Below are 16,392 nucleotides of genomic sequence, written 5' to 3'. Positions count from 1 at the left end.
TTCAATAACAATTAAAAACGATTCAAAAGCTGACTCCTTTTGCTTTTTTACATTACAACAAATATCACAGATGATAGCTAGCCAAAAACGTTATCGTAGACTTTTGATATTGTTTTTGGAGACACTATCATAGACGATGTTATGAAAAGTCCAACACTTTTGTTGCTATAACATGTCCTATAAGAAGTCCATTTTTTATTGCAAAATTGTCATGCTATAGAAATATTTCATAGCATAGCATTTTTAAGCATGTTGTCATAGTCGATGTTATTGAAAGTTTCATACTTTTCATAGCATTTTTCAGTGCTGTAAAAAAAAGTTACATAAAGTCAATTTTCTATTGTACAATTTTAATGTTAAGAAAACATTTTATAGCATTACAGAAATATTAAGATTTACTTTTAATAGCTTTAGTTTTATATTAGTGAAAATGTTATGATTGGCATTTAATAGCATGTTTTACAATAATTAAAAATAATATAAAAACATGTAACATTTTTAATCTTGTCGTGATAGCAAATAATAATCAATTCGTATATAAACAATATAGCCATTTTACAAGAGTGACAAACTGTTTCTAATGTAATTGTAAAATTGAATTCAATGCACATTTAGTGTAACCAAGTGAATTTACATCAAAATAAACTTTCAAGATTCCAAACTTATAATTTATCGCTCACAACTATTCATCTCTCTTTCTTAGCTCCTCTTGAATTACAACTATCATTTTTTCCAACCCTAGACTCGCAACAAAAAGCGAATGCCTCAATTCTTCAATGTTCTGATTCAAAGAAAACATAAACCACCAACAACCCAAAAACCAAATTCTACAAATAGTGGGAAAAGAAGCTTTTATACAAAGAAAATAGTAGTCCCCTACTTACAAGACTTACCTTATGAAACAAACTTTACTTTCTTTATTTATGTGTTCATATTTTGTTTCTACTCCAAATTCCTACCAAAAAAAAAAAAAAAAAATCACATTGTTTTTGTATTGTTGGATGCAATCATCTCAGGAAAACTAAAATTCAAGTAGAGGATTCTCCAGTTTGCTAGCGTTTTTGTTCTAGTAAAAGCCAAAAACAAAACTCATAAGATAGAATGACCAATAAAGAAACAAGAAAACAAAAACCAATGTTAATTAGCACATAATACATGCTTTGTTAAATATACACGTTAAATGTCAAATCTTTCAGCGGATCTTAAAAGACAAAAATTGGGAGAGTCCATGAAAATGTAATTTCTCACAGAACTCAAATTAAATAGCTTTTTGTACCTACATTCATAGATCTAACTTGAGAGTAGAGTATGAACAAGTTCAAACAAGCAAGTGAAAAACCTTAATATCCTCAAATTATAGTCGAAGTTTAAGTTTCTAAAGGAAAATAAAAGAGGAAAGTTCAAAGTTGGGGAAGATGTTAACTTTAAGTTTAAGTTTAATTCCGCCATGCTAACAAGATAGTAAGCTTTGGCAAAGCCTCAAGTTCTCTCGTGGGATCAACTCGAATATTTTATTGTTATCCATTCAAAACTACTTTCTAGCATTTGAAAGACCAACATAAATTGAACCAGAATATTGTTATCACTAAAATCATAAACTCATCTGCTTGGAGTTGTTTCTTTGGAACTTGATGGGGGACAAAATTATGTTTATGTTGATTTTCAGATACTGATCACTCTAGTTCGTTATTGCTTCAAATTTCTACCTACTCCCCCAGCTTAAATTTAAAAGGCTCTGAATTTGAATTTCTCAGATTAAGAACAAAAACTAATACAAAATTATTCTTACATAAATATGTTGCAAAAAAAAAAAATGAACATACCCCTTTTTGTTTAATCCCTTTGGTATTAAAACACGACATTTATGTCCCTAACCCTTCTTGTTGGATGTTTCTTCAATCCAAGTAGTGTACGATTCATTCCTCTTCTCCTAAAAAAAATTGTTAGTCCGTGAAATTTTGAGCAGAGTGGTGAAGGAAGCTCTCAACCAATCCATCGAATCAGGGTAAAGGGACAAAGAGGACTTATATGAACCAATTTTTGTGATGCGTACATTTCTACCACTTTTTTTTCTATCCCAATCTAAAACAAATTCTTTTCTTTCAATGATAATCAAACGAGGAGATTTATCGGATGCATCATCGGGCGGCAGCTGGAGAAAATAAGCTCTTGTCCACCCTTTCTAACCGATATCTCCTCGAAAGAAGAACAGAATTTTGAAAACTATTTTTGTTTTTGTTTCAGACTTTGGCTTGGTTTTTGAAAACATGGGTAAAAATTAGATAATAAAAAAAAATCTAAAAATTGTAAAGGTGATATAAGCTTAACTTTCAAAAACTAAAAACTAAAAACCAAACACAACCAATATCACATATGATAGCATTAAAAAAATGCTATCGTAAACTTTTTATAGCGTTTTCGAAATGCTGTCGTAGTCCATATTATTGAAATTCTCCAACTTTCCATAGCGCTGTTTTAACGCTATCAGAAATGTCATTAAAAATCCATTTTCAATTGCTTAAATTTAATGCTATGAAAACTTTCATAGCATTATCTGAAAACGCTATAGAAACCTTTTATAGCGTTTTTTATAACAATAAAAAAATGCTATAACAAGTAACAACATTTTTTTATAGTGGTAAACAAACGCTATAAAAGATTTTCTATAGCATTTTAGATATGTTGTCGTAGCCTATGTTATTAAAACCCCCAACATTCTATAATGTTTTTTAAGGCTATAAAAGACATTACTAAAGACTTTGTATTGCATAATTTTAATGTTATGATTATTGTTTAATAGAACTCTTTATAACAGTAAATTTGTTACTGTACTTGTTTCTATAGCACTTTTTTTGTGTTTTTATACCATTTGATTCAATTTTTATATGTTCTATACATTTTTAAAATGCTCTAGTAGATTTTATAATAATTTTTGCTACTATTTATTATTTATAATAGTTATAATTGTAAACTATTATAACTTTAGTGTCTCAAATAATTTCATTCACATTCTTTAAAATATCATATAAAACTATTTAATTTCAATCAAACTTAGTACAACAATAAAATAAATTCAACAAGTAATTTTAAATAAAAGATAGTTAAAATATAAAATACATATTTACTGAATATAGTAGCATATGTACAAAATACAGAAAATTAGATGAGTTGTTATCCCCACTTGACATATTTAGCCAATTCCAATTTTTGTCGGCTACTAGTACATAATTGAAATTTGAGATTCTATTTTGGAGAAGAAAATATCCACAAGTAATGTTCTAATTTTCATATTATGTTAGAATCCTTGTAAACCTACCTTTCCATTTAAACATAGTTATCACCTACCTTTCCATTCAAACATAGTTAAAAGTGTACACATTTAACCACAAGAAAACAAATTTTAAAAATTAAAAACACTGGTAAGTCTAGGAAAACTAGCCAAATTATAGGAAATGTAATCTAATAACTTGTAAATACATAAAATAAGGATATCCATAAAATAGAGAGAGGGGATAAAGACAGGGAAGAAGGAAGATGACAAAAAAGCTAATAAAAAACTAAAAAGTAGAAGTAAGTGTGAAAAGTATCCTAAAGAAGAATGAGTTAGAATGAATAAATGCAAAATCAGATAAAAAAAATGGAAAAGAAAAAGAGTCCTTTCTTTTAATTTAACTAAATAAGTAGAGAAAAAAAGATCGAAAACTTTATGAGACTGCTAGCACAGACATACCTCTCGAGGCATGAGTGTCTTGGGTATAACTCTCGACCAGAACAGTAACATGTCAAAAGTCGGTAGTGAAATTGTAATGTTGAAGAAACCCAAAAATAGAATAAGAAAAACAACCTTAAAGGGACCATATGGAAGTAATTTCTTTTTTAAATGTGGGCATACCCAATGACGTGTCGACCGCCATCATGAACAACTTGTGAGATTAAACCCATCAGTCCTATGTTGCCCCCACCGTAAACCAGATCAATGTCCCTCAAAATCTAAAAAAACAACACAAAAACCAAACTCATCATCTTAATAACTTGAGAGTCTCGTTCTATGAAATGGGATTATTCTTTCCTTTTACATTGAATGTATGGATGAGAAAACCCATTTGGATGAAATTTCAGAAGAAACAAAGGGATTGGTTCATTCGATCATAAGAATTCAAGGCAAGCAATATAGGTGCAAAGTTCGCAAAACAGTGAAGGGAAGAACAATCTATTTCAACATAAATATAAAACACCCAATGATCATTACAGTAAAGGAGAATAGAATAAGGGTTTTCCTTTTTTTTCTTTTTTTTTTTTTTTTTTTACCAATTCCTTGCCAAGTTCAATGGCGGAATCTTGGTAGCTTGTCTTCTTGCCTTGATTACTTCCACGGAACACACAAATCCTCCTGGACGTGGATTGCAACTTCATTTCATGATTCACAATCAAATCCTCCATTTGTTTTCTTAGCCTAAGACATAAGTGTTACATACCATAGGGTTGTCCCAGATGACAAGATCTTCACGTTCACAATCACAAAACACTCAGATGTAACGGTCAATAACAATTAAAAAATCAGGAGAGGTAGTATGTTGAGGCTTGAAAATCCTTCTGTCGTTTATCAAATGACAGCTCGATCGTGTAGACGAAGCACCAAGAACTAAATAATAGTTCAATTATGTAAACGATTGGATAAAACACTAGACGATTGTGTAGACGACAGTTAAGTGGAGCTAGACGATCGTGTAGACGACAACTGAGGAGCTAAACGATCATATAGACGATTGGACGTGGAGCTAAACGATCGAGTACACGATGCGATAGGTACTACACGATCGTGTAAACGATACTTTAGCAAATTCTAAATGATCTTAGAGATAAGAAGAAAAGACACGGGAGTTTAAGTGATTCGACCAAAGGCCTACGTCCACTGTGCAAATCGGGAGGTTCTCTTTATTACTTCTTCAAAGTATTACAGAACGAATGCCTTGCTCTCTCGTTTTCTTATTCACTCTTACATAAATCTCACATTCATTTTCCTTTATATATGCAGACGCAATAGTCAACGATGAAGCTTTGATGGTTACAACACATAACATAAAGATGTCGACAGCCGTTCAACTGCCTGAAGTGCTATTCTTCTTGATTTTGAGTCTTTCTGTAATAATCTCCATCTTTGTAAGCATCCAGAGTACCTTCCCTCTTTGCTTTACTTAGCTGACTTAAGCTAACCTTTTTCAGGTAACTCGAACTCGAAAAGGTCCATGTAGGATTGTATCAGCAACAGCGAAAGCACAAGGATCATTAAAGCACTCTAATTCATTAATTTTGGCAACATATAAAGCATGCTCTTGCAAAAAACAAGTGAGTTTCAAGACATACCTCTTGTAGAACTTTTTCAAAACTTGTTCTTCAACTGCAATCTTCTCCAAATCTTGTTGCAGACCACCTCAAGATCTTTTCCACTATTCTCTTGGTGCTCTAGATTGAGTTGTAGGACTCAAAACAAGCTTTAATCAAGGGATGAAAGAGAATAGCTCACAGCAACAATCTTGTTGAAGAACCCTTTCTTCAACCCGAATTTTCTATAAAATTCTCTCTTGATTGCATGCCCGAAATTCACTCCAAACTTTTCATTATATTGTAGATCAACATACAAAGGAGAGAGTTGCATGAGTTGCAGCTCATGCTTGGAGTAAGACAAGGCAAAGAAGATGCCTTTTGTGTAAGCAAGTAAAAAGATGGATAATGGAAAACATGATTTTTCCATTTTAGTGTTTTTTTTTTTTATTTTTCAATTTTATCTCAAAAATCAAAACTTGATTTTAAAATTCATTTTGATTTTAAAATTGAAAAATAAAATTAATTTCATAAATTAATTTTAAATAAAACTTAATTAATTTAATATCAAATATTAAATTAATTTTTACACATATCCATCTTTATATATTTAAATCATATTTAAATATATAAATTATCATATTCCATTTAATTCTCAAATTAAACACGTAATTATATCTTATATAATTACTAATTCTATTAATCCTAATTTGAACGTTTTAAATTAACTTATCACGCTATTCTAGAGCTAGTCCATTACGAGCTAGTAGGAGGACCTCACGGACCTACAGATCATGGGCTCCAATGATCCGAGACTTATTGGCTAAACTCATTAGACCAGATTAATCCTCATTCGTTAACTAATGGGTCACTCCACTAAAATCCATAGTTGCATTCCCTTCACTGTAGATATATTATGTCCACATGATTTAACCATAATCAGCAAGTCGACCCTTCACAGGTTATTTGTAATAACGACTAGGACAAATATCTATTTTACTCCCGAGATTATATCTTATTCCTCAAGTTTCTATTGATCCTCTAATGAACAACTGGTTTGTGATCCAATCATTAAACCAAACTTTCTCAACCTTGTGAGAGGGTGGGGCCCCTTGTTCAAGATCTGGATTCAGTACTTGAGAGAACAACCTTTTACCTATTCCTAAATCGGGTAGGCGTAAACTTCATCTTGCACCCTATGTCCTCAGCTATCTATTCAGTCTTACCCATGAAATGGGAGTCTTATTGAGCTGATGCTGTTGAGCCAACCCTCACCTATACAAATCTAAGGGTAATCCCGAATAAACGGGAGTTCATAGTTAGCTCAGGATTAAGATCGAGTTACCTAGGTCATCTAGGTGAAATAGTCAGTCTTATACAGTAAACAACATTATAAAGTAAGAGTGACTTATTTCTTGGTCCAATCTTATGCAAACTCATTGCATAGGATGCCCTCACTACTCATGTCATAAAATGTACGAATTAGGATCACATTGTATGTAGCACTTTACAACTCTTTGTAGCAACTACAGGGTAGGCCGCATCCAATGGTGTTACCAGAATAAGGTACCTAACCTTATTCATGTACCATAGATTTTTTTGACTATTTACTCGAACCTGGTCCGCTCTTATGTCACCACATAAAGTTCAAGTACTCATAAAATAGTCATGGGTCTTAGTTTATTGGATTTAGACTTTCATACAATTTATGAAATCAATAATAAGTTTATTGATTATAGAAAATGTTTATCATTTTACAAACTGCAAGTTTTAGGACATAAAACCCAACAATCTAAGCATCTGCCAAGCTTGTTTAATGGAACAATTTTGGTTAGCATATCAGCTGCATTATCAGAGGTATGAATCTTCATTACATCGACTTCCCCTTTCTTAATCTTTTGTCTAATGAAATGATATTTAATATCAATGTGCTTGGTTCTGCTGTGAAACTCTGGATTTTAGATAGGTATATTGTGCTCTGGTTATCACAATAGATTATGACTTTTGTTTATGTTATGCCGAAATCGTTCAATAAACCTTTCAGCCACAAACCTTCCTTCAAAGCTTCAAACAGTGCGATGAACTCAGCCTCTGTTGTGGAAAGGGCCACAACAGGCAGCAAAGTAGCTTTCCAACTGATCAAATTGTTACCTCATAGGAAAACATAGCCTGATAGAGAACGTTTTCTGTCTGAATCTCCTGCATAGTCTGCATCTACATAACCATAAACTTCATCATTGGATGGCTCATTCTGTCTATATAAGACTCTTGCATCCTTGGATGAACATAGATACCTTAGTATTCACTTGACTGCCTCCCAATGTCTTTTACCAGGGTTTTCCATGTACCTACTGACCATACTTGTTGCATAGGACAGATCTGGTCTTGTAGAAGTCATAAGGTACATTAATGATCCCATTGCTTGGGAATAAAGAACAACCTTCATATGGTCCAAATGCTCTTCATCTGTACTCTTTGGACTATTGACGACTAAAGCTTGAAGTGAGGTGCAAGAGGAGTGTCAACCGGTTTAGCACTCTCCATTTTGAACCTCTATAGTATCTTTGAACAGTATTCAGACTGACTAATTTGTAATCTACCCTGTTTTATGTCTCTTTCAATCTCAATGTCTAGGATCCTCCTTGACTCCTCTAGGTCTTTCATATCAAACTCTCTCTTATGAAGAATTTTCACTTGCCTCAATGCTTCTTTGGATCTCCCGGCTAGCAGCATGTCATCTACATAGGGAATTAGATATACCAATTCCTTGAAGTTACTACAGTTTGTGTAGACACACCAATCATATGAGCTTCTTTTGAACCCTATCTTGGAGACCACTTCATCAAACCTCTCATACCAACATCTCGGTGACTGCTTGAGGCCATATATGGACTTGTTCAACAAACACACTAGGTCTTCTTCTCCACTTTTCACATAGTCTTGAAGTTGTCTCATGTAAATTGTCTCATTCAACAATCCATGTAGAAAGGCTGTCTTTACATTCAACTAGTTTAGCTTCAAATCCTTTTGCACAACTAAGGAAAGGAGCAGCCTGATGGAAGTATGCTTTACAACTGGAAAAAATACCTCATTGTAGTCAATGCCTTCTTTTTTAGTGAACCCTTTAGCAACAAGCCTAGCCTTGAACCTAGACTTTTGCACACCTGGAATCTCTTCTTTAAATTTGTAAATCCAATTGCATGAGATAGGTTTGTACCCTTTTGGCAAAGTTACTAGTCTCCAAGTGTCATTTTGGTTGAGGGACTTCATTTCTTCATTCATTGCCTCAATCCATTGCCTAGCATCTAGGTCGTTTGTTGCTTTTTCAAAGTTGGAAGGTTCATAATTACTCAAACAAATGGTAGCACTCAATGCCACACTAGCAAAATCAGATTCTTGGTATACCTGGTGGTACAATAGTTCTTCTAGGTATATCTCTTGCCAATGAATAGTTGTGTAAGTCTCCTTGTGTCTTAACTTGTTCACTTGACACATGCTCACTTGTTTCAGTAGCCTCATTACCTTCTAGCTCTAGATTTTGAGAAGAAGTAAAAGCTCCATGATTATTTTTAGGCTGCACCTCAAATCTTGTGTTACTTGTCTTAGTCATTGAAGTAAATGGTTGTTCATACATCATAAATATCTCACTTTCTCTGAAAACCACATCTCTTTTCAATTGGATGCCACAACCTGAACCCCTTTACTCCCAGTGTAAAGCCTAAAAACATGCACTTTACAACCTTTCGTTTCAACTTTCCTTGGCTTTAATGCACATAGCCTACACAACCAAAGACTTTCAAGTGTTCCAGCTTAGGTGGTTATCTTGTCCACCTCTCTTTAGGAGTCTTCAGATCTATGGATTGATGTGGGCATCTATTAAGTGTGTATATTATGTAGGAGACAGCTTCAGCCCAATATTTTTCAGGCAATAAGGCATTGGACAGCTGACATCTTACTCTTTCCAGCATACTTCTATTTAATCTTTCAGCTACATCATTTTGTTGAGGTGTGTACCTCACAGTTCTATGCCTTACTATGCCATGCTTCCTACAAAAAAAAATTGAACTCCTTTCCACAAAACTCTAAACCGTTATCAATTCTCAAATGTTTAATTTGTTTAGAGGTATGCTTTTTAATCAAGGTCTTCCAATCTTTGAATCTACTAAACACTTCATCTTTGGATTTTAAAAACTAAACCTCACTCTTCCTTGAGTAATCATCTACAAATGAAAGAAAGTACCTTGCTCCACTTAGAGATGGAGAGTGAGCTAGCCCCATAAGTCTGAATGCACATATTCAAGGATTTCCTTTAAAGTGTGCTGTCCTTCAAGGAATTGTTGTCTTATTGATTTTCCTAATAAGCAATGTTCACTGAATTTAAGGTTGTCTCCAACGTTGAATTTAAGGTTTTCTCTAACACCCCTTGGAAGAATCCCCTATTTAGAGAGCACTTGCAACCCCCTCACACTGATATGAGAAAGCTTTTTGTGCCATAACTCATCTTCAGTAGGTTCTTCATCAGTTGCCAACAAGGTCGAGTGTGTCATTTGATCCTTGATGACATATAAACCATTTACTTTTGTTGTCACCAAAACTACTTTAGAATCCTTAATAATTTCAAATATGCCTCCCACACCCCTATACTTACAGCCTATGGCATCGAACATCCCCAAAGATAAGAGATTTCTCTTCAAAGTAGGAACATGCCTCACGTTCCTAATCAATTTGTCTGAACCATCTTGCATTTTCAAGGACACAGACCCTATTCCAACAGTTCTATAAGTGTTATTATTTCCCATATAGATCAACCCACCATCCTACTTCTTATAAATGCAAAACCATCTCTTGGATGGTGTCATGTGGACTAAGTAGTCAGAATCTAACACTTAATCCTAAGTCTCCATAGTATTCGAGTTTCCACCTTCTTCATTAGCAATTAATGCATCTGAATAGACTAGGGAATTCTCCCCTACAGCAGCCTCGGTCTGTTTACCCCGCTTGTTCTGTTGGTTCAATTTTCTCTTCAAGGCATAGTAGTCCTTTTTTATGTGCCCCATTTTGTGACAAAAATGGCACTTTATCTTGGACTTATCTCCAGTGTTCTGTTTCTCCTTCCTGTTGTTCTCGTTCTTCCCCTTTGAGAACAAGCCTTCACCTCCTTGTTGATCCTTCTTACTCATTTTACAACTCAAGTTCTCTGACTCTCACAGCTGATATGATAGCTTCTGTGATAATTCTTTCTCTACCGTATTTCATGGTAGTCTTCACATCTTTGAAAGATTATGGTAGAGAATTTAGTAATATGAACGCCTCATTCTCTTCCCCAATATTATCACCTATTGATCTTAATTTAGAAGACAGTCTCTTGAACTCATTCAGATTATCCGTGAGGGACTTTGGTGTATCCATCTTGTAGGTGAAGAATCTTTCCCTCAAGAAAGTTTTGTTGGGCAAGTCTTTGTTGAGATATTTGTTCCTCAAGGCACAGGCAATAGGTTGGTCTACGATCTGCCTCAAAACACTGTTTGTGACATTTAAGACAATGGTTCCATACGTGTTTACTTCAATTGTCTCTCTATTTGCCTCGAAAAGTGTTTTAGGGTACTTTGCAGGGTCCATAATGGCCAAGAGAGCCTTCCAACTATTTTAATCTTCGCTTTCCATAGTTCAAAATTTGTCTTACCATCGAACTTCTCGATCTCATATCTGGTAGTTGCCATTCTTGGGCTTCAAGATTGACTATTCTGAATCAAGAATTCAAATCTTGGAGCTATCTTGAACTGTTCACTGAGCTCTAATACCACTTGTTATCCCAGATGACAAGATCTTCACGTTAACAATCACAAAACACTCAGATGTAATGGTCAATAATAATTCAAGAGTCACGAGAGGTACTATGTTGAGGCTTGAAAATCTTTCAGTCGTTTTACCAAATGGCAGCTCGATCGTGTAGACGAAGCACTAAGAACTAAACGATAGTTCAATTATGTAAACGATTGGATGAAGCGCTAGACGATCATGTAGACGACAGTGAAGTGGAGCTAGACGATCGTGTAGACGACAGTTGAATAGCTAAACGATCGTATAGACGATTGGACGTGGAGCTAAACGATTGAGTACACGATACGATATGTACTACACGATCATGTAAATGATACTTTAGCAAATTCTAAACGATCGTAAAGATAAGAAGAAAAGACACAGGAGTTTAAGTAGTTCGACCAAAGGCCTACGTCCACTATGCAAATCGGGAGGTTCTCTTATTTCTTCTTCAAAGTATTACAGAACGAATGCCTTGGTCTCTCGTTTTCTTATTCACTCTTCCATAAATCTCACATTCGTTTTCCTTTATATATGCAGGCGCAACATTCAACGATGAAGCTCTGGTGGTTACGACACATAATAGAAAGATGTTGACAACGGTTCAACTACCTAAAATGTTGTTCTTGATTTCGAGTCTTTCTGTAACACATAGTAACATTTAAAACTACATATATCTAAAACAAAAAAATAGACTAAACCTTTCCAACCCAAATGGGAACTGAATCCATCAGTATTTCCACTCTCAGCACAAGAAAAATCCAACAATATTATGCAGAAATTGAAGTAAATTACAAATAGAATCATTCATTTTCCTTATTAGACATAAAAACTTGTCAAAATTTAACATCAGGAAAGGCTTCATGGACTAAACGAGCTAACATAACAAACTAGTACGAATTAAGAACAAGTCATCTCCAAAATTTATGAAGACATCAAGCGATTTAGGCTGTTAATCTTTACCATTAAGCTTGAACACAAACCTATAAAAGATGTTTTAGGCTCTATCTGGAAGCTAAAATCAAATCAAGCTCTTGAACTGAGAACAAACCATTAAAGATCTGCCAGTAATGAAACCATTAAAGATATTTCTTCCTTTAAACACAAAATATTGAAACAAAATAATGAAATCATTTCTTTTTTTTTTTTTTTTTTTTTTTTGGCAAAGCTGAGTTAAATAAAAAAAAAATAAGAACTTATTGCAACATAGCAAAATTGTTGGTGGTCAGACATTGTAAAAATGATGATAAAAATTAAATGCTGGAAGTGAATTTTATTCAAAAGATACCATTTTCAAAGGTTACAAGAAGCTATTTATAGCTTTGAAGTTAGTTAGCTAACAAACTAGTATAAAAAATATACTAACTGCTCTGTTAAACGGAAAACAGAGTAATCAAGCAATAACTAAAGAACTAAAACAAAATACAAGCAATATTAAAGAACCAAACATAAAGGTTCTTGGTAAAAACTAGTTATCCTAAAAAATGACTAAGTAACCACAACATACAAGATTAAACCAAGATACTACAAGACTTGCATCAAATGATCTACTATTGTAAAAGCAACAGTGAAAATGAACTAAACTAAGAAAGTACCTAAAATAAAAATGTTACTAGTGTTTTATGAATCTAGTGAGGAAGTTCTAAAAGTCTAATAACATGTACTCCTAAGAACGGAACTTAGTGAATATGGAATAGAAATAAACTTGAATCCAACCAATGCAATTTTATTGGATGAATGGAAAGTTTTACCATTAAGAAATGCTAGAATCAATGCAAAAATTCTTTTGAAAAACACTTGAATCCAACCAATGTAACAAGACAAGAAAGTCACTCTCAAACAACACAACAATAACAATTAGTGGGCAACTGAGCATGAAACAACACAGAAAACAACACAAGATCTTAGTCAACTTTAGGAAGGAAAGACAATGAATGAAACACTTTAATCCTTTTACACATTCACTTGCCACCAAATGTCTCCTAATGAATGAATAATTGAATTATTTCAACAATATATACGAGATTTACCGTACAGTAACCTGTGGTATTAGTGGGCGTGTGGTGTTCACAATGGATTCAAGCATGATTTAATGTGATTGCTTGGTTGAGTATGTAGAAGTCCTGATATCTCAAGCAGTATCGTCTTAAGCACTCTTTGACAAAGTTTGACCAAACATGGTGTAACTTGGCCTAGAACCCATCAATGCATAAGAACTCATCTGACACATGAGAAGAAATGAAAATATTATAAGCAATAATCAAGATTTAAACTATAGATCATTAAAGCCTTATAAGTACATAATATATCTAAGATCTTAGAGCAAATTTTAGGCTTCCACAAATTATGGAATACAATCTATAATATACTAATTTTTTTAGTACAACAACCTACAATTGTAGAAGTTTGTTACTACTCAAGTGAAATCAACATTTACATTCTACTTTTAAAATTTTACTCTCTAGTATATGTAACTTCCTATCTATATAAAAGATGAAGAACAAAGAGAGTTTTCATTCGAATAGTGTGAGAGACTTATCTGTACTACAAGATTTCTTCAATAAAATTGATTGAGCTCCTTTGTCTCGTGGATGTAGGCAATCTGCTGAACCACGTAAAGCTATGTATTTCTTTCTTCCTTCTCTTTCTCCTATTGTTTTTGCATGCTTCCTTCACTTCTTCATTACTTGCCAATGAAGAAAGATTAAAATATTTAGCTAAGAGAGACAGAGAGGTAATTTTCTTTCAAACCAATTTTTCATATCATTTTTTGTTCATTTGAGTAGAAAGAAGATCGAAGCTTCTTCATCTGGTTCTCCATCTGCAACGTGGCCTCATTAAGACCACATATGCCATCTACCACACTTCACCTCAGTTAGAACAGATCCAATCTGGGGCCTAAATCATTTCTTGAAGCCCAACAATAATATAGGCTAAAGCCCATATTGTCTCCTTGACTCCCACCACTTACATTAGTGTAGTTATGCTTTGGGTAGATGACGCAATATATTGACTGAGTAAGAAAGAACAGAACAAAGAAAAGAGAAGACATAAGCATTGTGTACAACTAAATGGATGAAGCTAGCATACTACAATGTAAAAATTAGAGGTAGGGACTAAAAAACAATAAAATTTGATTTTGTGAAACTACATGCTTAGAACTGTATCATTCACTGAAATGAGAATTGACTGCTGCATTGACATTGCCTTTTTTATTCCTGCCCATCACCATAATGTTAGACTACTAGAACACTAACTCTAATAAGTTTAGGTGAAAAGTCCAGGCAACTAAATTTTCTAAGCTCACGTTCAAGTTACATGTTTTATGTGTCTAGAGGATAAAATGACACATGCAAGAGGGATAACATAGGAAATCAAATGATAGATATTCTATAGATCATGTACAAATATTTTAATAACACAAACCTGTGTGACCATGATAAAGAATCCCAACAATAAACCGAAGATGTCTCAAAGATGAATCAAAAGAAGTAAAAGCAAAAGGCAAAGTCTGAAATGACCATCATTGGCATAGGAAATTAACAAAAATTACGCCATCTAAAACTCAAGCCACACATAAAGATATAGCGACGAAGCCATAAAACCAAATTGCCATCATATGATTTTTTATTCCAACCATTGTCTCAGGGGAAAAAGTGAATGAAGCATTGGCTTTCAAATTTCACCATATTACTCCCTCAGACTCTCAAATCAAAGCGATTTATTACCAAACAAGGAAAAAAACTAAAACCCAAATGTCGTTTAATAAAAGAAAACATAACAGAGTCAATCTACCAATGGAATGTGGCTTAATCAACACAATGCAGTAAACCGGAGAACTGACTACATTACGAGGAACAAAGACTAAGATAAACAAATGCTAAAAAAAGCATGAGATCGGAAAATAGAGACATACTGCCGATTTGAGAAATTCCCAACACATCAATTAACGTCAATTAAAATAGTAAGTTTAGGAAATTGATGTATACACTATCGCTCCCATTATCAAACAAACAAAATTTAAAAAACTTTGTAGCATACTGAATGAAATCCGTATACAAAGAAAGTGAAGTAACAGTACATTAACTCAAAGCTATAGGCAGAAGCCAGAAGCATATAACTTCATAAACATGTATTTACAATGATAAAACTAAAACTTTGGTCTCTAATTAGACCAGTCAGACAAGTAAAACTTTGCAACCATCTAACTAAGAGTAAATGAAATTAATTAAATAGCTTGAAGTCTTTGTTCACTTCAACTTCTTTAGTTGGAGTTTTGATTAGCTGCCATTTTGAAGTGGAATTCCACAGAGAAGTTGCTGCAAAAAGGCCAAAATGGAGAGGGAATTAAAGGAAATGGCCAGAAAAACCAGTACAATATTTTTTCGTTTCTTTCCCCGGTTGAATAGAATTTATATTATCAAAAACACCCACAATACAAGGGGTCCAATAAAGAATGAGCATTTGGTCATTATTTTCAGTCAAACAAAAGAAATGGTAGAGATGGAAAATGGCTTAGCATTATTACCAGAAGGAAATGAGTTTGGAGAAGTGCGATGATCTCAACGCGGCGATTGTCCTAATTGTGAGTGCGATGATATAAAAAACGGTTGCCACTGTCTTGACTGATGGTATCGATTTTTTCGTTTGTAGGTTTCTTTCGATGAAAGAGGGAGAAGACCAAGGTCTGCACAAAATATTGGTGAAAGAGTGGAAAATTTTGGGAAAATCTTGTGTTTTGTGAGTGTGACGATGGTCTCGAAATGAAAGGGAGAACTTTTTCGGAAGGTTTCGCCTGCGGAAGTGGGATAGGTGTTGTTAGTTTTCAGGTTTTCTTTCAATCAGCGAGGGAGAAGGGAGGGGTCTGGCAAAAATATTGGTGAAAATTTTGTTTTACATTTACCGAGCGCCAAAAATGATTTTAGGTCCCGCTTTTTTCTCTCTTTCTTCTCATAGCATGTTTTTTAAAACGTTATCCTAAAAAGCTATTGAATGGGTTGTTTCTTGTAGTGAAATAGTTACCAAAAATGGGGTTAGTTACTCGAACTAAGCATAAAAAAGAAAGAAAAAAAAAATAAACGGACTGAAAAACTAAACAAGGATAATAATCCAATTTAATTAGTAAAGTAAAGACAATATATACCTTTTAAAAAAGAAAATGAAGACAATATATTCAAACTAAGTAAGAATTAGACAAAAATGGGTGGCTATAAAATAGTCAAATTAATTAGAACTCTCATTTTTTTAGTT

At 33.7% G+C, this 16,392-nt stretch overlaps 1 protein-coding gene across 17 annotated transcripts; it reads right to left on the bottom strand.

Moving 5' to 3' along the window:
• Nucleotides 1-577: 577 nt before the first annotated feature.
• LOC120080053 (probable cytokinin riboside 5'-monophosphate phosphoribohydrolase LOGL3) lies at nt 578-15,977 on the bottom strand. Of its 17 annotated transcripts, XR_005482401.1 has the most exons (6): nt 15,671-15,971; nt 13,173-14,155; nt 3,731-3,990; nt 1,824-1,930; nt 894-955; nt 594-781 (listed from the first exon to the last, which is right to left on the bottom strand). XR_005482401.1 is itself a non-coding variant. In XM_039034605.1 (3 exons), the coding sequence occupies exons 1-3, from the start codon at nt 13,226-13,228 to the stop codon at nt 979-981; spliced, it is 231 nt and encodes a 76-aa protein (XP_038890533.1). In that variant the 5' UTR covers nt 13,229-14,144; the 3' UTR covers nt 955-978. The 17 variants fall into 17 exon arrangements, 1 of the variants encoding a protein (XP_038890533.1); XR_005482412.1 differs by having other exon boundaries at nt 578-955; nt 3,893-3,990; nt 13,184-14,155; nt 15,671-15,977; XR_005482405.1 differs by having other exon boundaries at nt 586-955; nt 3,893-3,990; nt 15,671-15,973.
• Between the last annotated feature and the right edge of the window lie 415 nt (nt 15,978-16,392).

The sequence above is a fragment of the Benincasa hispida genome, chromosome 6 (assembly GCF_009727055.1).
Source record: "Benincasa hispida cultivar B227 chromosome 6, ASM972705v1, whole genome shotgun sequence".
Taxonomy (NCBI): domain Eukaryota; kingdom Viridiplantae; phylum Streptophyta; class Magnoliopsida; order Cucurbitales; family Cucurbitaceae; genus Benincasa; species Benincasa hispida.
Note: the sequence above shows the minus strand (reverse complement) of the source record. Positions and strands in the feature narration are given on the sequence as shown.

Excerpts from the sequence above, each read along its gene's own strand:
- LOC120080053 (XM_039034605.1), bottom strand. The coding sequence starts at position 13,228 with ATGCTTGAATCCATTGTGAACACCACACGCCCACTAATACCACAG. Across the intron at positions 3,991-13,183 it reads CACGCCCACTAATACCACAG|ATTTTGAGGGACATTGATCT; the intron begins GTTACTGTACGG and ends TTGTTTTTTTAG. Across the intron at positions 1,067-3,892 it reads GGCGGTCGACACGTCATTGG|AACAAAAACGCTAGCAAACT; the intron begins GTATGCCCACAT and ends GGCTTTTACTAG.